Source organism: Oryctolagus cuniculus, chromosome 5 (assembly GCF_964237555.1).
Source record: "Oryctolagus cuniculus chromosome 5, mOryCun1.1, whole genome shotgun sequence".
Taxonomy (NCBI): domain Eukaryota; kingdom Metazoa; phylum Chordata; class Mammalia; order Lagomorpha; family Leporidae; genus Oryctolagus; species Oryctolagus cuniculus.
Genome location: NC_091436.1, coordinates 130,882,570 through 130,906,015, shown reverse-complemented (window position 1 = coordinate 130,906,015; position 23,446 = coordinate 130,882,570). Strand labels below are relative to the sequence as shown.

Genomic DNA, 23,446 nt, shown 5'->3' with positions numbered 1-23,446 from the left:
AGAAGGGAAGGATTTCAGGCTGGAGAAAGTCCGCAGCCCAGCCTCCACAAGCATCCTCCTCAAAGCTGCCTTCCTCTGGGCCGGCCAGGATTTTCTCCTCGGTGGGCAATGGGGTTGGCAAGAGTTGGCAGGGTGGATTGTATGTGTTGGCAATAACATGCAGTTGTTTCTCCTTCCACAGGTAATGGTTCCTAGTTTGGATGACATTCAGCAAGCCATTAACCGTATGATCCAGTTAACCCTGGAGGTCAGCAGAGGAGTGGCTCACTGGGGACAACAGCACATTCGGCACATCAAGTCAGCTGTTAACAGCCCCACCCGCACCACCACTGACTTGACCCACGCAAGCACAGGAAAACCACTGAAGAAGGAAGAAAGTAAGCATGTTAAATCTCATAGATTCTTAGAATTATAATGATCAATAAATGGTGATTCTTCCTGGGTTTGAAAACACATAGATTGTTTAGAGATATTTTTATATGTTTATTTGGTAAATTCTGCATTAAAAATAATAGCGTTCTCCATCTTCCATCTAAAACAGCACTGAGGGGTGGACATTTAGCTTTGTGTTTAAAACACCTGTGTACCATATCAGAGTACTCGGGTTCAATAACTTGCTCTAGTTCTGATACTGATACTTGGGCATAGCAGGTGATGGCTCAAGTGATTGGATCCTTGCCACCCATGTGGGAGACCTGGATTGATTTCCTGGCTCCTGGCTTCAACCTTGGCCCAGTTCTAGTTGTTGTAGCATTTGGGGAGTGAACAAATGGATGGGAACTTATTTTTTCTTTATCTCTATTTCTATCTCCCTATCCCCCTCCCTCTTAAAAAAAAACAAAAACAAAGCACATATATTTATTTAAAAAATTAAGATATAACATGTAGAAATTTTACTTTTTTGGTCATAGGAGAACAAGGGTTTTAGTCACTATTGTATCATAAAGTTAAAAAATAAAATAAATCTTAGCATTAATTTTATTTTCAGAATTGTATTTGGTTTAATGGATGTAGCTTGAATTTTCTTAGCTGCATTATGAGTACTTGTAATAGCCCAGATTGCTAATGACTCGAATGTCTAGAAACTAATGAATAGATAGCTATAATGTAGAATATCTATAGAATGGAATCCTCCTCAGCGAGAGGAGTGAACTTCCAAGGCATGGAATGACTTTAATTAGTTAATTAATTCAATACCTTGTGTTTTCTTTTGTTGTAATGTTGATTACATACAACACAAAGTAAATGAGCAAATGAGTGATCTGGTCTTAGAGGGCACATGATAAATTCAGCAGATAGGAATCAGCTTCAGCATTGCCATGCAGGAACGTGGGCCCCACACTGCCAGGGCACAGCATTTTCAAAGAGAAGCTGGAAACCTGGAATTTCATGTGACATCTCATAGTTTTTCATTGTTAGCAGCTGTTTTGAGAAAATAACGTGCTGTATGGGCCAAAGTGTCTGTGCCAAACTTTTGGGGGCTTGATGGAGAATGAGAATTTTTTTACAGAGGCAGAGATAGGATCAGATTTTTGTTTTGGCAAGATGATTGTGGTAGCAATTAATAGTCATTGAAGGAGGCCTGGATACCAGATGCTGAGCTGAAGATAATTACAAGTTGTCTTGTGTCTTTTTGAAGATTAAATAACTGGTCTGGGATCATTTGAGTAACAAATGTGGTATCCTTTTATTTTTTAAAAAGTTATTTGTTTGAAAGGCAGAGAGAGAAGGAGATGGGGAAAAGGGGGTGGGGGAAGAGAGAGAGAGAGAGAGAGAGAGATTCCATTTGCTGGCTCACCCCTCAAATGCTTGTGGCAGGCAGGGCTGAACCAGACCAAAGCTAGGAGCCAAACTCTATCCAGTTCTGCCATGTGGGTGGCAGGAACTCAGGCACTTGGATCTCATCATCTGCTGCCTCCCAGGCGGCCCAGCAGGAAGCTAGATCAGAAGTGGAGCAGGACTTGATTCCAGGCATCCCAAGTAGCAGCTTAACCTGCTGTGCCACAAGCCTGCCCTGAGCTCTGATTTAAGCACCGTGCTGTTCCATAGAATAGCTAGTTCAGTTCACTTATCCTTGAAGGACTTTACAGATTCTTCTTTTGCTTTAATCAGTGCAGTTCAGTTCTCCCCTCTGAATAACACAGATTTTCCAGATTAAAGAAATCTAGGCCTCAAAGTCTGACACGATTAGTTTATAAAGAATAAGTAAAGATAGCAAGAGAACAGGTCTTAATTATTTGGAGAGAGAGTCTTTAAGAAAAAATAATCAAAAATCTACAAATGTGAGAACTGCTAATAATTTATAGTTGAATATGGAAGTTACTATAACATAAAACCATCTGTTTCCAGGATCTTTTGAAGAAGTTATTCCTGCAAGGAAGCTGAAGAATTTTTTCCCGGGTGTGGCAGAACACAAAGACATTTCTAAGTTGGTCCTCCTCCTTTCCTCCTCTGTGAATTCTCTAAGAAAGGCGGTACACGAAGCCCTGCAGGACTTTCAGAAATACAAGAGTCTCTGGACAGAGGACCGGGACGTGAAAGTGAAGGTGCATTCCCACTACGTGTGCTGTCGTCTGTGTTTTATTTATCTGAGAGAGAAAGAGAGAGGGAGGGAGGGCTGGGCCAGACCGTAGCTGGGAGCCTGGAACTGGGTCTACCACATGGGCAACATGGACCCAGTACTTGAGTTATCATCTGCGGCCTCACAGGCCGAGCGTTAGTGGGAGGCTGGATGCAGAAGCAGAGGAGCCAGAATTCAAACCAAGCACACCGAAACGGAATGCAGGTGCCCCAAGTCATGTCCTAACTGCTGAGCCAAATGGACACCCCATGTTTGTCTAACTCTTGAGGGGGTGAAAATATTAGTGACAGTGACAGGAACTCACGAGCAGAGGCCAAGAACCAGTAAATGCTGAACACCTGACACATTTCTAGCTGATGTAATTCTCAAACTAATATTCTGAAGCAACTGATGATAGTGGGCCTCAGACAGATTTTGTCTGATTCCCTTAAACAATCCTGAGTACTATGTGCTGGGCACTGCCTAGAGGCCAGGTATCCAAGCAGTATCCAAGCGACATAGACCTGGATGTGTGGATGTCTTTTGGTTGGAGACTCAGGAAACGTAAGAGCTCTCAATGACCATTCATGGTAGACTGTGAAATTCCCTCATGTAGCCTCCTGACCCAGGACTACCTGGGCATCCCATTCTTTACTGAGTCACTGCCCCCTAGCACAGACAAATATAAGAGTATATTATGCTATTTCAAAAAGTTTGTGGTGAAGTGGAAGTTAAAGTAGGAGTTTATGGGGCTTGTGTTTAGCCTGCTTGTCAAGGCACTCTTAACCCATATCAGAATACCTGAGTTCAATACCCAGCTCCAGATCCTGACTCCAGCTTCCTGCTAATGTAGACTGTGGGAGGCAGTGGTGACGACCCAAGTAATTAGGTCCCTGCCACTTGCTGGGAGACCTGGATTTAGTTCTTAGCTGCTGGCTTTGCTCAGCCCAAGCCTGGCCATTGCAGCCATTTGGAGAATAAATCAGCAAACGGAGGTTTTTTCTTTTTCTGCCTCTCAAATGAAAAAAAAAAATATATATATATATGTGTATATGTATATATGTGTTTATTTTGGCACAAAAACTTTTTGGTGGAGATTTTTTCCATGATATATGGAAAATGTGTATTATAAAAACTATGCATAGATTTAAAATTTTGTTTTATTTATTCATTTATTTGAAAGGCAGAGTGACAGAGAGAGAAGGAGAGATAGAGACATTTAGAGGGATCTTCCATTTGCTGGTTCACTCCCCAGATGTCCTCAGGTTCATTCCTCAAATGTCTGCAACAGCCAGAGCTGGACCTAGCCAAAGCTGGGAGCCTGGAACTCCATTAAGGTCTCCCTTACGGGCAGCAGGAACCCAAGTGCTTGGGCCAGATCTGCTGCCTCTGAGGCATATTGGTAAGAAGCTGGATTGGAAGTAGCAGCAGAGGTGAAACTCAGTCCCAGGACTCTGATATGGGATGTGGGTATTCTGAGTGGTGGCTTTACCCACTATGTCACAATGCCCACCCATCAAAATTTCTTTACACCAAATTAAGTCATGCTTTAAATTCCATTTTTCTTGTGGACTTCTTGAAGTACCCTCATATAAGCAAGTGAAGGTAATCTTCTGATTAAGTGTAGGCTTTCTACTGTTTCAAAACTGAAGAAAATGTGAATTATTTGTTCCCTTCCTGTAGGAATTTTTGGCTCACAACCCCTCGCTGACTGAAATCAGATCAGAAATTCTACACTATGCTACTTTTGAACAGGAGATTGATGAATTGAAGCCCGTGATTGTTGTAGGAGCACTTGAGTTGCACACAGGTATTTTTAAAATGTTTGTTATGTCAAGTATATGTATTTTCACATGAAATGTTGTTTTATTTAGCAAACAGTAATTAGGCTACTTTGGTATACTATTATAAGTGTTAAACCATTCTGGGCTACCAATATTCAGTATACACATGTACAAGTGCATACCCATACATGCACATTGCACAGGCCGATTCTGTAATTGACAGTCAGATAACTCAAATTACAGGTGAAATTCCCTTTTAGGTTACTACAAGAAGAGGAATGTGTACATGAGACAGGTGTTAAATGGTTTGAGCTCTCCAGAGAAGCTCATCCATTTGGGGCCAGAGTATCGAAGGATGAGACAACCTTGTAACGTTTGAAACACAAAGCCTTAGCTGTCTCTATTGCTTCCTGCAATAAAGAAAAACTCTGCTGGTCAGGCACAGTGTCTCCAATGGGGCAGATTGCTGATCCTACAGAGGGGGCTCAGAGACTGTGGATGTGAACAGGTAGCATCATCTGTAGAAGCATGATTGCCCCATTGAGACTGTTTGTTGATCCATTGGCACACAGAGGCGGGTTTCTTGGATTGTGTCCCTCCTGATTGGTTGACATTCAGAGGGGTGAGACTGACACTAATTGGCTTGCAAGAGTTTGAGAACCAAGGTGAACTGGTCTGTGGTTTGAGTTTAAAAACTAACTGTGGTGGCTAATTGTCACCATGGTTACAGAACACCAATCTTGTCCTAAGTTTGCGGGAAAATTTTATTTTCAGACGATATTTGAACAGCCTATATTACATCAGTTATCTACCTTAAGTAGATTTTCAAATCTCTCTTCAAGGAGTCAGTATAGCTGTGCATCTCAAATTTCACTCCTTGGCTTGCTTGACCTCTATTTCCCCTGCTGGTGATAATGACATATCAACCTTTTGAACGGATTTGTAGGAGATACTTAGCATAGTCCTCGGATAACAGTTGATGTGAAATAAATATTAAAGATTATTGTTACATGTACCAAAAAAAGAATTGAATGTGAAGAAGAATCACAAGTACTCAAGGGGATTATTTAGCTGGAAATTCACCAGGGGGAAATGACGACAAGAACTTCTGTAGGGTTTTGGAAGCTGTCCTCTATTATTTAAAAAAGTTTCCTATTTGTCTTCTTATAATGGTTAGCACTATGATCCTTAATGCAGAAAAGCAGCTGCAGCATAGTGTTCTAGTGGGCCAGGGCGCTTGCTTTTGAGGAAAGGAAGCTACACAATGGGATAGGTGGTGGTAGTTATAAAGAAAGGTGGGCTGAATCCCTGGAGCCTGAGGAAAAGGAGACCAGAGGCCCATGAGAGGCCTCAGTCAACATGCTGGCTCCCTGTCTCTCTCTCAGCTCCATAGGCCTTTCAGTTAGCTGTTGGAAGTTGAGAGAGGAGCAGTCATGTTTCGAGCTTGGGAGGGCTGGGAAAGGTGGAGATATTCAGAGGAACCGAAATCCGCTGGAGGTACAATCAAGGAAAAGAGGTGTTTTGCAGTACCCAAGATGCATGTGGGCCCACGGAATGGACCGGAACCTGAGACTGTATAGGAAACTGAGGAAGTCCTTCCTCTCTGCCTCTCCTTCCTTCCCTCTGTGCATGACTTTTTTTTTTTTTTTTTTTTTTTTTTGGACAGGCAGAGTGGACAGTGAGAGAGAGAGAGACAGAGAGAAAGGTCTTCCTTTGCTGTTGGTTCACCCTCCAATGGCCACCACGGCCAGCACGCTGCGGCCGGCGCACTGCACTGATCGGATGGCAGGAGCCAGATACTTATCCTGGTCTCCCATGGGGTGCAGGGCCCTAGTACTTGGGCTATCCTCCACTGCACTCCCTGGCCACAGCAGAGAGCTGGCCTGGAAGAGGGGCAACCGGGACAGAATCCGGCGCCCCAACCGGGACTAGAACCCGGTGTGCCGGTGCCGTAAGGCGGAGGATTAGCCTAGTGAGCCACGGTGCCGGCTTGTGCATGACTTTTCATGCTTCCAAGATCCCTGTCAAATCTCATTCTAAAACTCTGAGGAAGGACGTCAGGTGGCCCATAATAGGTCAGAACTGATCTGGGATTATCATCTAGGCCCAGGGTAGAGGGTCAGGTTATGCAAATCTTCCAACATGGTAGGGAGTAGAGTAACAAGAAAACGGGGCTCACTGTTTGATGAACAAAATGATAGATTTCACTTCACTGTGTGGAGTCCCCTAAGAGCAAAATGGGGGCGTGTGTGAGGGCTGCTAAAGGGATGCCCAGAAACAGCATGGTTTGCATGGTACAGATTTAGAACTAATTTCAGAAATTGTCTCCCACAGGCCCCAGGATTCTTCTCATGCACAGCTGAACACACTCTAGGGGGATAGGGATGAAGTCCTCCTCCAGTAACTGTGCAGCTCATCTAATGCAGGTCAACTGCGTTTCAAGGCTCAAGAGCCACATGTGGTTAGCAGCCACTGAACTGAGCAATTTACACACAATGAATGGTTTGAGAATATCAGTTGTCTTCTATTTTCATCTTTTTTGTCTTTATCAGAGCCAATGAAATTAGCCTTATCCATCGAGGCTAAGGCATGGAAGATGTTACTCTGTCGATATTTGAATGAAGAATACAAAAAGAAAATGTCAGACATGATAGCATTTATCAATGAATACTTGAAAAAGCTATCTAGACCTATTCGTGATTTAGATGATGTCAGATTTGCAATGGAAGCCTTATCTTGTATTCGTGATAATGAAATTCAAATGGACATGACTTTGGGACCAATTGAAGTAAGACATGATTTCATTTTCCTTCCTTGAAATGCTGTTATTTTAAATAGAGACTTACTATATAAATGATTCTGTTAACATTTCTTCACCTATTTTATGGCATAGTCTGCCTATTTCTCTTTCCTGATGTTGATGTCTTTGGAAGAATTTTGAAAATGATCAGCAATGAACAATATACAAAGGAATAGTAATGTTTTGATAATGCTATACTGGACTAGACAGTGTTCAGTTTTGATTTCAGCACCAGCATTTTTTGGGAAGGAATGATTACTTCCCTTCTATAACTTCCCAACATTTTAGGCAAGTCCTCCAAATATCTTTGACTCTCCTTTGAAGCCAGCTGTAGGTCTCACTCAATGACCATGGGCGGTATGCCAGTACAGTGCGGGTAAACTGTTGGACCTTAGAGCAACAAAGGATAGTTTCAGGAAAGAGCACTGTATTAGTTTCTTTTTATTTTTTCTATTATTTTATTTATTTGGAAGACAGAGTTAGAGAGAGAGGTAGAGAGAGAGAGGTCTTCTATCCACTGATATTGAGTCAATATCTGGCAGTCAGAATCTAAAGGTGCTTCTTAAATGAGTACATGTTTAATTTTGGAAACCACCCTTCTAGAATATGCCATCTTCTAAAACACAAGAACATATATCTAGAGACATTTAAGTCCTCTGGCAATTGCTTGTCCTTGTGACGTTTCTGAATTCCACCTCTGCTCTGTAGGAAGCCTATGCCATTTTAAATAGATTTGAAGTTGAAGTAACCAAAGAAGAGTCAGAAGCAGTTGATACCTTAAGATATTCTTTCAACAAATTGCAGAGCAAAGCTGTAAGTAGAAGTTTAATTATCCTATTTTTATTACATTGCTATCTCCAGAAAAATGTATTTTCATTCTTTTTTAAGGCTTAGCATGTATTTATTGATAGCAATTTTATTGAGATGTAATCCACATATCATAAAACTTATTATTTTAATAATAAGTCTTTAGAATATTCACAGAGTTGCAGAACTGCCATTATTATCTAATTTTAGAACATTTTCATCACTCCAGAGAAGCCTCAATCCTATTAGCAGTCACTCCCTGCTCTCCCTTTTATCCAAGCCCTGGTGCCACTAATCTATATTCTGTCTCTGGGCTTTTCCTTTCCTGGACATTTAACATAGGAAGAATCATATAATATGTGCTCTTTGTGATTGTTTTCTTTAGCTAGCTGAAATTTTCAAGGTTCATCCATATTGTCTTATGCACCAGTAATTAATTTTCCTAATGTCTAATAATATGTGGTATCTTTTCAGGGGTCATTTTATTCTCCATTTATATATATTCTTTGGAGAACTGTGATAAAGCCATTGTTTGTTTTTAAAATTATGTCATCTGCTGTGAATAAGACCCCAGTGGAAAGAAGGGGCAATCAAAGAAAGAGGTACTTTTCTCTGAAGGGAGGAGAGAACTTAACACTTTGCTTATGGCCTCATCCAAATACTGATGGAGTCTGTGGTCACAAAAGTCTTCCATAGCCTTGGCAGCTCATGGCAAGAGCCTCAAGTGATCACTGACATCATAAATAAGAGTGTCAGTTGTTAAATTAACAACAGAAGTCACTGTGTACTTCTTCCCCATGTAGGATCTCTGTCCTTAATGAGTTGTACTATGAGAATTAACTGCAAAACTTGCTCTCAAAATGTACTTTATATGTGGTGTAAGTGTGTGGGTGCAAACTGTTGAAATCTTTACTTAGCATAGAGTTGGTCCGCTGTATATAAAGTTAAAGTAAAAATGAACCATAATGAAAAATGGGATGGGAGAGGGAGTAGGATGTGGGATGGGAGTTGGGGTGGGAGGGTGGGTATAGGGAAAAGAATCATTATATTCCTAAAGTTGTGCCTATGAAAAATGCATTCATTAAATAAAAGCTTTAAAAATAAAAATAAAATTATGCCATCCATCTTTTTGGAGTTATAATAGTTCTTTATATATTCTATATACAGGTTCCTCATCAGGTATATGATTTGCAAATATTTTTCCTCATTTTGTGAGTTATCTTTTCAGTTTCTTTATGGCATCTTTGAAGCACAAACGTTTTTAATTTTGAATAAGTTTTTGCTTGAGTTTTTGATATTGTATATAGGAAAACCATTGCCCAACCTAGGGTTAGGAAGATTTACTCCTGTTTTCTTAGGATGATTATAGAATTTTAGTCCATACAGTCAGGTCTCTGTTACCTTTTGAGTTAATTTTTGTATGTGGAATAAGTTAAGGGTTCAACTGCATGCAAAAATATATGCATCTCCATTCATCTCAGTATGACATCACTAGTGAATTGTTTCGGCACCTTTGTTGAAAATCAGTTGACCATAAACGTAAGGGTTTATTTCAGACTCTGATTTCTGCTGTTTTGATCTATATTTTTATCTTTATGTTGGTATCACACTGTCTTGATTACTGTAGCTTTGGACTAAACTTTTCAAAGGAGTTGTGATCAAATGCATGTTCGGTAGTCCTACTCTTCTTATCTGAGGTTTCGCTTTCCATGGTTTCAGTTACAGTCCAAAATTATTAGCATTTGAATTAACTCTTTTTTTAAAAGATTTGTTTCTGTATTTGAAAGGCAGAGATAGGGAGAGATCTCACCACTGGTTCACTTCCCAAATGGCCACAACTGGGACTGGGCTAGGCTGAAACCAAGAGCCAGGAGCTTCATCTGGGTCTCCCATGTCTGGGTGGGGGCAAACACTTGGGTCATCTTCTGCTGCTTTTACCAGGGAGCTGGATCAGGAATGGAGTAGCTGGGACTTGAACTGTCACTCATATGGATGCTGGCATTGCAGGTGGTGGCTTAACCTGTTGCACCATAGTGCTGGCCCCAGTATTGAATCTTTTAAGGGAGGGGGACCACAATTGCACAGTTAAAAAAAATTAAAAAGAAAGTAATTCTTTGAAAGGGAGGAAGGGAAGGAAGGAGAGAGTAAGTGCAAGAGCAAGATAGAGTGTGTGCATAAGTGTGTACTCACTTCTGGTTCACTCCTCAAATGTCTGCCGTGGCTGAGACTAGACCTAAGCCAGGGACCAGGTCACCCATGTGGGGGGGCAGGAACCCAACTTGTGCCATCACCCGCTGCCTCCCAGGGTCTACATTGATGGGAAGCTGGAGTCAGAAATTGGAGCTGCAAATTGAACCTAGACACTCTGCCATGGGCTGTGGGCATTTTAATTGGTGTTTTCATTACTAGGCCAAATACCCACCCCCATAATTTTTATTATAATGTATAATTATATATTGTTCTATTTTACTGTTTATTGTTTTCTAGCTCTTACTGTGCTCAACTTATGAATTAAATCTTAGCATAAGTATGTATTATAGGAAGAAACAGTATATGTAGAGTTTGGTACTTTGTGGTTTCAGGTATCCACTGGGGCTCTTGGAACACATCCCCCAAAGATAAGGGGGTACACATGCAACCTGCAGTTTACCATCTTAACCATTTTTAAGTTCAGCAGTGTTAAGTATATTTACATTATTCTGCAGCCAATCCCCAAAACTTTCTTTTTTTAAAAGATTTTATTTATTTATTTGAGAGGTAGAGTTCAGACAGTGAGAGAGACAGAAAGGTCTTCCTTCCATTGGTTCACTTCCCAAATGGCCACAACGGCTGGAGCTGTGCCAATCCAAAGCCAGGAGCCAGGTGCTTCTTCTCCCATGTGGATGCAGGGGCCCAAGCACTTGGGCTATCTTCTACTGCTTTCTCAGGTCACAACAGAGAGCTGGATTGGAAGAGGAGCAACCGGGACTAGAATGGGCACCCATATAGAATGCCGCAGGTGGAGGATTAACCTACTGCACCACAGCGCCAGCCTCCCCAAACCTTTTAATTGTCCATCCTTCCTTTCTTCTTGGATAGTCTAGGCAGAGGTTTGTTTACCTTGTTGGTCTTTTCCAAGAAAAAACTTTTGGTTTGTTGATTTCCTCTATTGTTTTTCTGTTCTCTATACATTTACTCATGCTATAGTTTCCCCTTCCTTCTTCTTTGTGTTTAGCTTGCTCTGCTTTGTCTAGGTTGTTAAGGTAGACATTTAGGTTATTGGTTTGAGATGTCCTTTCTTTTAATGAAGGCATTTGTAACTGTAAATTTCTCTAAGCATTTTGAAGTCTGGCAAACATTTACACACCCCAAGTTAGATAATAAAAGTAGTCTCTAAGGAATAGCCTACATTTAATTTTACTGAATATTGAGTTTGGCTTGAAATTTCTTGTTTATGGAAAGATTTGTCTCTAGTATTGAAGTTAGGCATAGCAGCAAGGATACAGAACTGAAATCGGGATTGTGAATTATGATTGTAGCTCTGCCACCATCAACTGGATGATCTTACAGGAGTTAATAACCTTTGTTTCTCCATTTCTTCCTGTGCTCACTTAGGAAGAGTAGCATTTTTTATACATGATTGTGAGACTCATTTGAAGTAGTGTGTATAAAAGTCTTTGCTTATATTTATGCTTATTTAAATTAATATTCAATATTGATTAATCACTCTGAGAAATGTTTGCTTATTAATTGGGAGTGTCAAGAAGCAAATGGGGAAGTCTCCACTGAGATTTAATGAAAACCAATTTTCCGCTATTGTTCAGTGGGAACAATCTGCTTGGGTTGTTCTGTCCCTTTATCTGTTAGTGTCAAACCCACTGATCATGCTTTAGTGGAGGTGGACTGTTCTGTATCACAACCACTATTTTTTTTTTTTTTTTTGACAGGCAGAGCGGATAGTGAGAGAGAGAGACAGAGAGAAAGGTCTTCCTTTGCTGTTGGTTCACCCTCCAATGGCCGCCGCGGCCAGCGCACCGCGCTGATCCGATGGCAGGAGCCAGGTGCTTCTCCTGGTCTCCCATGCGGGTGCAGGGCCCAAGTACTTGGGCCATCCTCCACTGCACTCCTGGCCACAGCAGAGAGCTGGCCTGGAAGAGGGGCAACTGCGACAGAATCCGGCTCCCCGACCGGGACTAGAACCTGGTGTGCTGGTGCCGCAAAGCGGAGGATTAGCCTAGTGAGCCGCGGCGCTGGCCTCGCAACCACTATTAAACACTGTTCAGGTGGTTCTGACCTCCTTATATGATGCTGTTATCGACAGTAGTTAAGAACAGTGGCCCTGCAACCACACTACTGGGTTCTGAATCCTGACCTTGTCTCATACACTGTTCCAGGGACCTTGGAAGAAGCCTCAGATTTCTCACCTGTGAAATGAGTGTATTATTAGCATCATGTAATTTACCAAATTGGGTTGCTGTGGGGATTAATTGAGACAAACATATGTTGAGACTCTTGGAGTTGTGTTTGGATTGTCCATCTATGTATTTTACTATAAGCAGAAACATCCTTGTTCATATAGGACATCTGTGACATAACAAACTTGCTAGGATAAAATGGTAGTTTTCATTTTTAATATTTTTTTCACTCTTACCTTGACTATTCCTTCTTATTCTAGGTTTCTGTGCAAGATGAACTAGTTCAAGTGCAGCCAAAGTTTAAAAGTGATCTACTTGAGTCTGTGGAAACTTTTCGTGAGGATGTCTCCAACTTTGCAGAAGCATATGAAATGGTAATTTAAGTATTTGCATGATGTGTGTCAAGATGTTCTGTAACACGTTTATATCAAATGTAAATGAAGAACCCTGAGGAAGAGGTACATTGTATGTCAGTGGTTAATCTTTCATATTTGCCGCTATTTAAAATAAAACGGGACAGCTACACCTTTAAGCACATTTTACAGAGAAAAAAATGTGGATTTGACTGTTGAAAGGAGCATCAAGTTTGAGGACTGTGAAAGAAACAAGGAGTCTGGTTTTCTCCTTTGTCATGCCCATAAATATCAGGGTAGAGAAAGTAATATAAGTTGTTGGAAGGCTGCAAGAAACTATAGCATCCTAATACCCATGGAACCATTGTGCGATTCACTAATTCTTAGAGAAAACAAAGGTCACTGACAATAAATGAATCCCATGCTGGCTCAGTCCCACAGACTAATCAGCTTGGCATTCTGACTGGTCATGGTGACCTCCTTGAAGTTGGCCTCAAAAGTTGGATGTGTGTCCCCAAAACATTCCATTTGGGTCACAGTGGATCTGGATTGATAAGATAATTTAATCCACTGGTGCTACTTGTTTTATACAACTTTTTAACATACACTAAACTTATCTCTTCGATTTGATTTGCCCTGTCACCCTATTGTTAAAGTAGACTGTAGACTTGAAGAAGACAAGGACAGTAAGATTCTCAAGTGGCCTTAACTTTACTTGATTTGCAGCCATAAGTGAAACTTAACTGGAGCTATTTCTTATAACTGTCTGTATTAAAAGGAAAGCAGAACTTAAATTTAACCAATCAGAAGTAGTGAACAAAATTATCCTCATATAATTTACAGAATTTCCAGCAGGATAGACCAAAGAAGGCAACTTAACAATTGTAACCAAAGAAATATTTCCCTTGTATTACTTCCACATTCACTCTATAAAAGCCTGCGCCTTACTGTCTTGCATTGGAACCCCTAAGACACTTCTAGATTGCAGCTGTCTATTTCATGAGTGCTCTGCTAAAATCTTTAAAAATTTATTGTGCTTCAGTTTACTTTTTTATTTGAAAGGCACAGACAGAGACAGAGAAAAATCTCCCATCTGCTGGTCCACTCCCTGAATTTCCACAAGAGCAGAAGCTGGACCAGGTCTCAGACAGGAATCAGGAACTCAATCTGGGTGGGTTGGCAAAGATCTAATTACTTGCACCTCCAAGGGTGTGCATTAATAGGAGGCTGGAATTGGGAGCAAAGCAGGGACTCAAATCCAGGTACTCTGATATGGGGTGTAGGTGTCCCCACATGGCATCTTAACAGATATGCCAAAAATCTGCCCCAGTTTATCTTTTAAATACTATTATGCTGGCTTCTTGTCTGTTACTTAGCATATTCATAATAGTCATGATTGTATAGATCATTAATATTAATAACCTTAATATCCTTCATTTTCCCACAGAGTAACGTTAGTTATTTTTCTCTGTCACTATATAGGAGGTTCTGTCATATCTTTGATTATTTGGGGTACCTTTTTTAAAAGATTTATTTATTTAAAAGTCAAAATTACAAAGGGGGAGAGAGAGAGAGAGAGATTGATTTTCCATCCATTGGTTCACTTGCCGAATGGCTGCAATCGCTAGGTCTGGGCCAGGTGGAAGCCAGGAGCCAGGAATTTCTTCCGTCTTTCCCACATGGGTGCAGGGGCCCAAGGACTTGAGCCATCCTCCGCTGCTTTCCCTGGCCATTAGCAGGGAGCTAGACTGGAAGCAGAGCAGCCATAACATGAACCAGAGCCCATATGGGATGCCAGCACGGCAGCCAGTGGCTTAACTCATTGTGCCACAGCACTTGCCTGGGTGCTGTTTTTTTTTTTTTTTTTTTTTTTTTTTTTTTTTTTTTTTGATAGGCAGAGTGGATAGTGAGCGAGACAGAGAGAAAGGTCTTCCTTTTGCCGTTGGTTCACCCCTCAATGGCTGCCATGGCTGGCGCACTACGGCTGGCGCACTGCGGCCGGCGCACTGCGCTGATCCGATGGCAGGAGCCAGGTGCTTCTCCTGGTCTCCCATGGGGTGCAGGGCCCAAGCACTTGGGCCATCCTCCACTGCCTTCCCGGGCCACAGCAGAGAGCTGGCCTGGAAGAGGGGCAACCGGGAAAGAATCCGGCGCCCCAACTGGGACTAGAACCTGGTGTGCCAGCGCCGCTAGGTGGAGGATTAGCCTATTGAGCCGCGGCGCCAGCCTTTTTTTTTTTTTTTTAAGATTTTATTTATTAGGGCTGGCGCTGTGGCGCAGTGGATTAATGCCTTGGCCTGAAGTGCTGGCATCCCATATGGGCGCTGGTTCGAGACCCGACTGCTCCCCTTCCAATTCTGCTCTCTGCTATGGCCTGGGAAAGCAGTAGAAGATGGCCCAAGTCCTTGGGCCCCTGCACCCACATGGGAGACCCGGAAGAAGCTCCTGGCTCCTGGCTTTGGATTGGCATAGCTCCAGCATTTGCAGCCAATTGGGGAGTGAACCAATGGATGGAAGACCTCTCTCTGCCTATCTTCCTCTCTCTGTGTAACTCTGATTTTCAAATAAATAAATAAATCTTAAAAAAAGTATCACTACTTGGAAATATATTTAAAAAAAGATTTTATTTATTTATCTGAGAGGTAGAGTTAAAGACAGTGAGAGGAACAGACAGGGAGAAAGGTCTTCCGTCTGCTGGTTCACTCCCCAAATGGTTGCAACAGTCATAGTTGTGGCGATTTGAAGTCAGGAGTCAGGAACCTCCCCCAGGTCTCCCACATGGGTGCAGAGGCCCAAGGACCTTGGCCATCCTCCACTGCTTTCTCAGGCCAAAGCAGAGAGCTGGTTCAGAAGAGGAGCAACCGAGACTAGAACCTGCGACCACATGGGATATTGGCACCACAGGTAGAGGATTAACCTACTGTGCCACAGAGCCAGCCCCGCTAGGTGCTGTTTTTCAGATGTTTTTGAAGCTTTGTTCTGGCTCATGGCCATCAGAGACTGTCTTCTGTTTCTTCCAAGTATATAACTTACACGTCTCTCTGTTTCCATACAGTTAGTGAAAGGAGGCTGTCCTTAGAACTCAGTACCAGTTATTTTAACACACAACCACAGTATCATCATTAATAATCATAAGTGAAATTCAACAGAGGCCGTAACGGTAAACAGTTCACGTGGGATGTAATTTTGTTGGCTTTTTATTAGCTGTGACAAAATTCTTAAAAAATGAATGAAAGCTGAGTGATGAAAATGTTCTAAAACTGGTTTGGTCATAGTTATGCAACTCTGAGAATATACTAAAAACCATTGCATTGTACACTTTAAGTGGGTGAATTTTACAGCATATGATTTATAGATCAGTAAGCTTATAAAAAACAAAAGCTTTAAGTATAGAACAGAACCGACCATTTAAATTAAAAGTAATCCTTGTTTGTCCAAAAGGAAATAACAGGTAAATCCAATCAGTTACATGTGATTAAGAATGAAAATAGAGGGACAGGTGTTGTGGTCAGCAGGTTAAGCATCTGCTTGGGATGCCTGCATTGCATCAGAGTGCCTGGTTTGAATCCTCACTCCGCTCCAATCCTGCTTCCTGGAATGTGCACCCTGGCGGGCAGCAGATGATGGCTCAAGTATCTGGGCCCCTGGGCCTCTGCCGTCCACATGGGAGACCTAGGTGGAGTTCCAGGCTCCTGACTTTGGCCTTGCCCAGCCCTGACTGTTGCATGCATCTGAGGGGCAAACCAACACATGGGAGATTCTCATTCTTTCTCTATTTCCCTCTCCCTCTTCCTGTTTCCTTCTCTTTCAAATGAATAAATTTTTTTAAAAGACTGAAAATGGAGATTATATTATTTCTTACAGGAAGGACCCATGGTTCCAAATATACCACCCCAAGAAGCAAGTAACAGGCTGCAGATATTTCAGGTAAAACCACAGTGTGGAAGTTGTACTGACAATGTATTATTTTTAAAATTGATTTTAGGGGGTAATTTATGGTTTGCCTTCTAATAGAAAAGCATATGCAGATTCTAATTGTATTACAGTCTGCTAAGTGAAGCAATGGATTCCTTCTCTATGTCCCTCAAACCATCCCATCTCCTATTCCCTCTCCCATCCCAGTCTTTATTGATTCATTTTTAATTGTCTTTTTATACAGAAGATCAACTCTGTACTGAGTAAAGATTTCAACAGTTTGCACCCACACAGACACACAAAGTATAAAGTACTTTTTGAAGATTAGTTTTACCGTTAATTCTCATAGTACAACACATTAAGGACAGAGGTCTTGCATGTGGAACAAGTGCACAGTGACTCCTTTTGTTGATTTAACAATTGACACTCCTATTTATGACGTCAGTAATCACCCGAGGCTCTTGTCATGAGCTGCCAAGGCTATTGGAAATCTTTTGAGTTCACAAACTCCGACCTTATTTAGACAAAGCCATAAGCAAAGTGGAGGTTCTCTCCTCCCTTCAGAGAAAGGTACCTCCTCTTTTGATGTCCAGCGCTTTCTGCTGGGATCTCACTCACAGAGATCTTTCATTTAGGTCATATTTTGCCACAGTGTCTTGGCTTTCCATGCCTGAGATACTCTCATGGGCTATTTAGCCAGATCCGAATGCCTTAAGGGCTGATTCTGAGGCCAGAGTGCTGTTTAGGGCATTTGTCATTCTATGAGTCTGTGGCGTATTCTGCTTCCCATGTTGGATCATTCTCTCCTTTTTAATTCTATCAATTATTATTAGCAGACACTGGTCTTATTTATGTGATCCCTTTGACACTTATTCCTATCTTTATGATCAGTTATGAACTTAAACTGATTACTTTAACTAGTAAGGTGGCGGCCCAATATAAATTTGATTAACAATGAATTCTTAGTTGTAAGCTGTTAAAATCTGGCAGGGAGACAGTAAGTGAGAGAGGTAATTCCCAAACAGTGTGATGAGTGCTATGTTCTTGGTAGGAAACAGGTGCAAGGGGCTCCCAACTCTGAGGGGGCTGTTGGGGCAGAGAAGTCTTCCTGGAGGAGGAGGCATCTCAGTTGCACCTTGGAGATTAAATAGCCGGGGGAAGCGGGAAGAAAGCGAGTGAGGCAGAATTTGCACTGGTGCAAAGGTCCAGCGGTGAGGAGACAGCAGAGAGGTTTAGGGAGATGTTGACCACAGGAAGCTGAGGTCATATGAAGTGAAACTGTGGGTACAGGAAAAGCACTGCCTTTGGTACAGTCACATTGTCTCTATTTAGGTTTGTGTTTTGAGTAGTGTTAATGTTTGACATTCCAAATATGGGATATCCATATTCCAATTCAAAAGAAAAAATGGAGAGATATGTGCATGTGCATTAAGTTTGCCAACTTGAATTGTTAGAAGTATTTCAAATGGTGGTACAATTAAATCTTTCACTTCATAGACTCATTATTGCCTGCAGAGAAAACAGGATTGAAGGTAGTAGGATTGAATAGTAGGAGTTTGCTCATTTGATCCCTATAGGAGAGATGACCAGTCCAAATTAGTGAAAAGCCCTGAATTAAAGATCTTTAAAATGCAGTTTTATTCTTCTCAGGTGCCTTTATGGGAACTTGAAATTAATGTGTTCTTGAAATGACTTAATTTATTAAACAAATAATTTTGTATTAAATAGATGCTTCGGGAATGCTAGAAAGTTAACCTTCCTAAGTGCCTAACTTTTCCTTTGATAGCTTGATATCAGTATAAATTGCTTTACAAATCATCATTTCATAAATATTACTCAATACACCTCAGACTTTTACCCTGATTATATTACATTCTACTTAATGGAATGCAAATGAGTTATGTTTATCTATAATCTTTGTTATAGGCCAATTTTGATGATCTGTGGAGGAAATTTGTTACATATTCATCTGGTGAACAACTTTTTGGATTACCTGTGACTGACTATGAGATTTTACATAAAACTAGGTGAGTTTATAAATTGTACAAGTATTCATGCAAATAATTACTGTCCAGTAGAAAAATTATGTCACCATCAAATTCTTTGTCATGCATAGCTTGGAACACTCCTAAATACTCTCCTTATGTTTCTGTTTCTGACCTATTGGACACACAGTCTTGAAGTATAAAAGAAATGTTCTAGGAAAGTAGAAAATACACTGCAACAATTCTGAGCACGCATGGTTTATTTTTAGTCTAGGCTTCACTTTTTCTGTTCACCATTATGAACAGTGTCAGTGATTGTGCAAAAGCATTGCCATTTTGGATAACTTGTTTATTTAGAGGAATAACCCTATTCAGCTCCCCTTCCCTTTTCTTTTTTTTCTTTTAAAGATTTTTATTTATTTATTTGACAGAGTCACAGACAGTGAGAAAGAGAAAGAGAAAGGTCTTCCTTCCTTTGGTTCACTCCCCAGATGGCTGCAACAGCTGGAGCTATGCTGATCCGAAGCCAGGAGCCAGGTGCCTCCTCCTGGTCTCCCATGGGGTGCAGGGCCCAAGCACTTGGCCCATCCTCCACTGCCCTCCCGGGCAACAGCAGAGAGCTAGACTGGAAGAGGAGCAACCGAGACTAGAACCCGGCGCCCATATGTGATGCTGGCGCTGCAGACATGGGATTAACCTAGTGCACCACAGCGCCAGCCCCCCCTTTTCTTTTAAAAGATTATTTACTTGGGCCCTGTAAGCCCTGTAAACTACAGCGCTGTGGCGTAGCGGGTAAGGTGGCTGCCTGCAGTGCCAGCATCCCATATGGGCGCTGGTTTGAAAGTGGCTGCTACACTTCCAATCCAGTTCTCTGCTATGGCATGGAAAAGCAGTACAAGATGGCCCAAGTCCTTGGGCCCCTGCACCCACGTGGGAGACCTGGAAGAAGCTCCTGGTTCCTGGCTTCAGATTGGCGCAGCTTTGGCCGTTGTGGCCAATTGAGGAGTGAACCAGTGGATGGAAAACCTCTTTCTCTCTTCCTCTCCTTCTCTCCTATGTAACTCCGACTTTCAAATAAATAAATACATCTTTTAAAAAGGAGATTATTTACTTATTTATTTGAAAGGCAGAGCTACACAGAGAGGAGGAGATCTTCTATCTGAGATCTTCTGTCTGCTGGTCCACTCCCCAGATGTCTGTAACAGTCTGTTCTGGGACAGGACAAAGCCAGGAGTCAAGAGCCCCATCCTGATCTTCCACGAGGGTAACAGGGGCCCAGGCACTTAGGCCATCTTCTGCTGCTTTCCCAGGCACATTAGCAAGAAGTTGGATGGGAAGTGGAACAGCCAGTACTTGAACCAGCACTCAGAAACCATCTGCCAGAAATGCAAGCAATGGCTTAATCAACTCTGTCCCTTCCATTCCAACCGTGCCCCTTCCATTCTTACTGCATTTATGCTAACATGCTCTTCTTCTGTGCATAGACTTAGAATTCATGGAGATTGATGGCCAAAGAACTTAATCAATTTTTAAAAATTTAGGATTTAACAAGTATATTTTAATATAATTTTAATGTAACTTTTCTCGAAAGCAACATTAAGACAGTGATATTAACTTATTAGGGTCTTGGCTTTAGAAAATAACTTTGTTGACTACCTTCAGAGTCACAGTTGACAATTTCATGGCAAACTTGAGATGACATTTTCTGAAGATAGTGCTTCATTATGCTTATTGAGCTTGGATGATTTTTGAAAGAGTCATTCTCCAAAATTAACCCATTAACCAATGTGTTAGAATCGTGGAAGTCTGATGCTCATCCCTAACTTACTGGGCTTAGAATCTCTGAGATTTGGTCATAGGAAATCTGCACTTTTGCAAGCTCTCTGGGTGAGTCCTATGCATACCCACGCTAGGATTCAATGTGTTAATTCTTAGTACAACAGGAAAAATAATCGTTCCCATGTACCATCTGGATCAAGGCACTATTTTTACTTTAATATTTCAAAGTAATTTTAAGAACACTTTACAGAAGTCAGAATGAAAGAATAGTGAAATGCACTTTTATTAGAGAATGTAAGCATAACCTGAGCAGAGTAGATCCAAACTTTGCTCCATAATGTGCTGGCTTGAATATATATGTATATATATGTATATATGTATGTATATGTATATGTATATATGTATACATGCAAAATAGAAATCATCATTTGAATGCCACCAACTCCACATAGCTGTTATACATGAGCTTGGAGCATACATATCATGTAAACACCAGTTTCAGATTTCAAACCTGTCACCAGTGGGTGATTTTTCTAGCACTTGCATTGTCAAAACTCAAGACTGTTAAAACTTGAGCACCCATGATTTTGTTACAGAGAGGACTACCATCTCCTTTGTACTACAAACGTGAAAAAATTTATATTCGAATGATCAAGTCAATGAATTTTTAAAATTTCTACTTAATTTATTATTATTTTTTAAAGATTTTTATTTATTTATTTGAGAGGTAGAGTTACAGACAGTGAGAGGGAGAGAGAGAGAGGTCTTCTATTCCACTGGTTCACTCCCCAGATGGCATCAATGGCCAGAGCTGCGCCTATATGAAGCCAGGAGCTAAGAGCTAAGAGCTTCTTCCGGGTCTCCCACATGGGTGCAGGGGCCCAAGCACTTGGGCCATCTTCTACTGCTTTCCCAGGCCATAGCAGAGAGCTGATGGGAAGAGGAGCAGCCGGGACTAGAACCAGCACCCATATGGCATGCCGGCACTTCAGGCCAGGGCTTTAACCCGCTGCATCACAGCGCCAGTCCCCATTTATTATTTAGAATACACACCTGCTTCACCATTTGTCCATTTGTGAAATCTATCAGATGAAACTTACACAAACATCATAAATAATGACATAATACTGTACTTTTTTTTTCTCACAAAATGGGATGGTCTGGGTGCTTGTTGCACAATGTTGCTTATGAGTCCCTTGCCTCTGTTGCAATCTATTGTTTACTCATAACTCATTGAGTTAAGTAAAATTCACCTAGGTTATTGTAATCTGAAGACTCGGATTGTAATCTACTTTGCTGCTTTCCTTCTCTTTTCTGTTAAGCAATGTATTTCCCAAGTACTGAACTGTTTTAGGAAACAAATGAAAATTCTGAGTTATTAGCTGTGTTAAGTGAAAGTTAAGCAAAAAATCAAAGACTACAAAAATGGTGTCTCCAGATTTTTTTTTTGTATACTTTCTTGAAAGATGATACAATACAAGGGGTACTTTAAAAAAGTTCACGAAGGGGGCTGGTGCGGTGGCACAGTAGGTTAATCCTCCACCTGCGGCGCTGGCATCCCATTTGGCTGCTGGTCCTACTCCTGGCTGCTCCTCTTCCAATCCAGCTTTCTGCTATGGCCTGGGAAAGCAGTGGAAGATGGTCCAAGCATTTGGGCCCCTGCACCGCATGAGAGACCTGGAGGAAGCTCCTGGCTCCTGCCTTAAGATCAACCCAGCTCTTACCATTACAGCCATCTGGGGAGTGAACCAGCGGATGGAAGACCTCTCTCTCTGTCTCTTCCTCCCACTTAACTTTATTTCTCAAATAATTAAATAAAATCTTAAAAAAAAAAAACAAGTCTCCTCCCTGCCAAAAAAGTTCATGGAAATGTAGAATTAAAAGATAAGTTTATGGCTGCTCCACTTCTGATCCAACTCCCTGCTAATGCACCTGGGGAAGCAGCAGAAGATATCTCAAGTACTTGGGCCCCTGCACCTATATGGAAGACCCTGATGAAATTTCTGGCTTTGACCTGGCCCAGCCCTGGCTGTTGTAACTATTTGGAGGGTGTATCAGCAGATGGAATACTGTTTGAGTACTAGTTATAGCATTAAATCACAGGTACAGCACATTAAGGACAGAGATCCTACATGAGGAGTAAGTGCACAGTGACTCCTGTCAATTTGTTAAAATTTTTTATTTTTTTAAAGATTTAATTATTCAAAAGGCAGAGTTACAGAAAGGCAGAGGCAGAGAGAGAGAGAGAGAGAGAGAGGTGGCTTCCATCCGCTGGTTCACTCCCCAAATGGCCACAATGGCCAAAGCTGGGCTGATCTGAAGCCAGGAGCCAGGAGCTTCTTCCGGGTCTCCCACGTGGGTGCAGGGGCTCAAGCACTTGGGCCATATTCTGCTTTCCCAGGCCAAAGCACAGAGTTGGATCAAAAGAGGAGCAGCTGGGATGTGAACCGGTGCCCACATGGGATGCTGGCACTGTAAGCGGTGGCTTTACCCGCTGGGCCACAGCGCTGGTTCACTCACCAAATAATTTTTTCAAAATATGCATTTTCTTTTTTTAAGAATTCTCATTCCATTTTTTTGGTTTAAAAAAGATTTATTTATTTATTTATTTGAAAGGGAGAGAGAGAGAGAGAAAGAGAGAGAGATCTTCCATCTTCTGGTTCATTCCCTAAATGGCCACAATGACCGGGGCTGGGCCAGGCTGAAGTCTGGAGCCAGGATCCAGGAGCTTCTTCCAGGTCTCCCACATGAGTGCAGGGGCCTAAGGACTTGGGCCATCCTCCGCTGCCTTCCCAGGTGCATTAGCAGGGAGCTAGATCAGCAGTGGAGTGTCCATCTGGGATGCCAGTGCTGCAGGTGGCAGCTTTACCTGCTACAACACAGTGCCAGCCCATGACACACATTTTCACATTTTTTTAAAGATCCCTTGTGCTTTGGCAGCATATTAAGGAATCTAAAGAGTGATGCAATAGGAAAAAACATTGTTTCATATTCTTAACATTTCAGTCATTTTTTTTTTTTTTACCACAGTTGAGGGTAGCTACTGAGTAACTGTCAAATAGTTCTTAG

General features: G+C 41.6%; 1 protein-coding gene across 5 annotated transcripts in view; it reads left to right on the top strand.

The window, feature by feature from the left end:
• The window catches only part of DNAH8 (dynein axonemal heavy chain 8), a 358,350-nt gene that overhangs the window by 115,367 nt on the left and 219,537 nt on the right, over positions 1-23,446 (top strand). For all 5 annotated transcript variants that reach the window (XM_070074115.1, XM_070074114.1, XM_051854776.2 and 2 more), the window contains 8 exons: positions 182-377; positions 2,350-2,546; positions 4,244-4,370; positions 6,897-7,132; positions 7,853-7,957; positions 12,606-12,719; positions 16,563-16,625; positions 18,540-18,640. In XM_070074115.1, the coding sequence (XP_069930216.1) occupies positions 182-377; positions 2,350-2,546; positions 4,244-4,370; positions 6,897-7,132; positions 7,853-7,957; positions 12,606-12,719; positions 16,563-16,625; positions 18,540-18,640 (1,139 nt within the window). The remainder of the gene's footprint in view (positions 1-181; positions 378-2,349; positions 2,547-4,243; positions 4,371-6,896; positions 7,133-7,852; positions 7,958-12,605; positions 12,720-16,562; positions 16,626-18,539; positions 18,641-23,446) is intronic.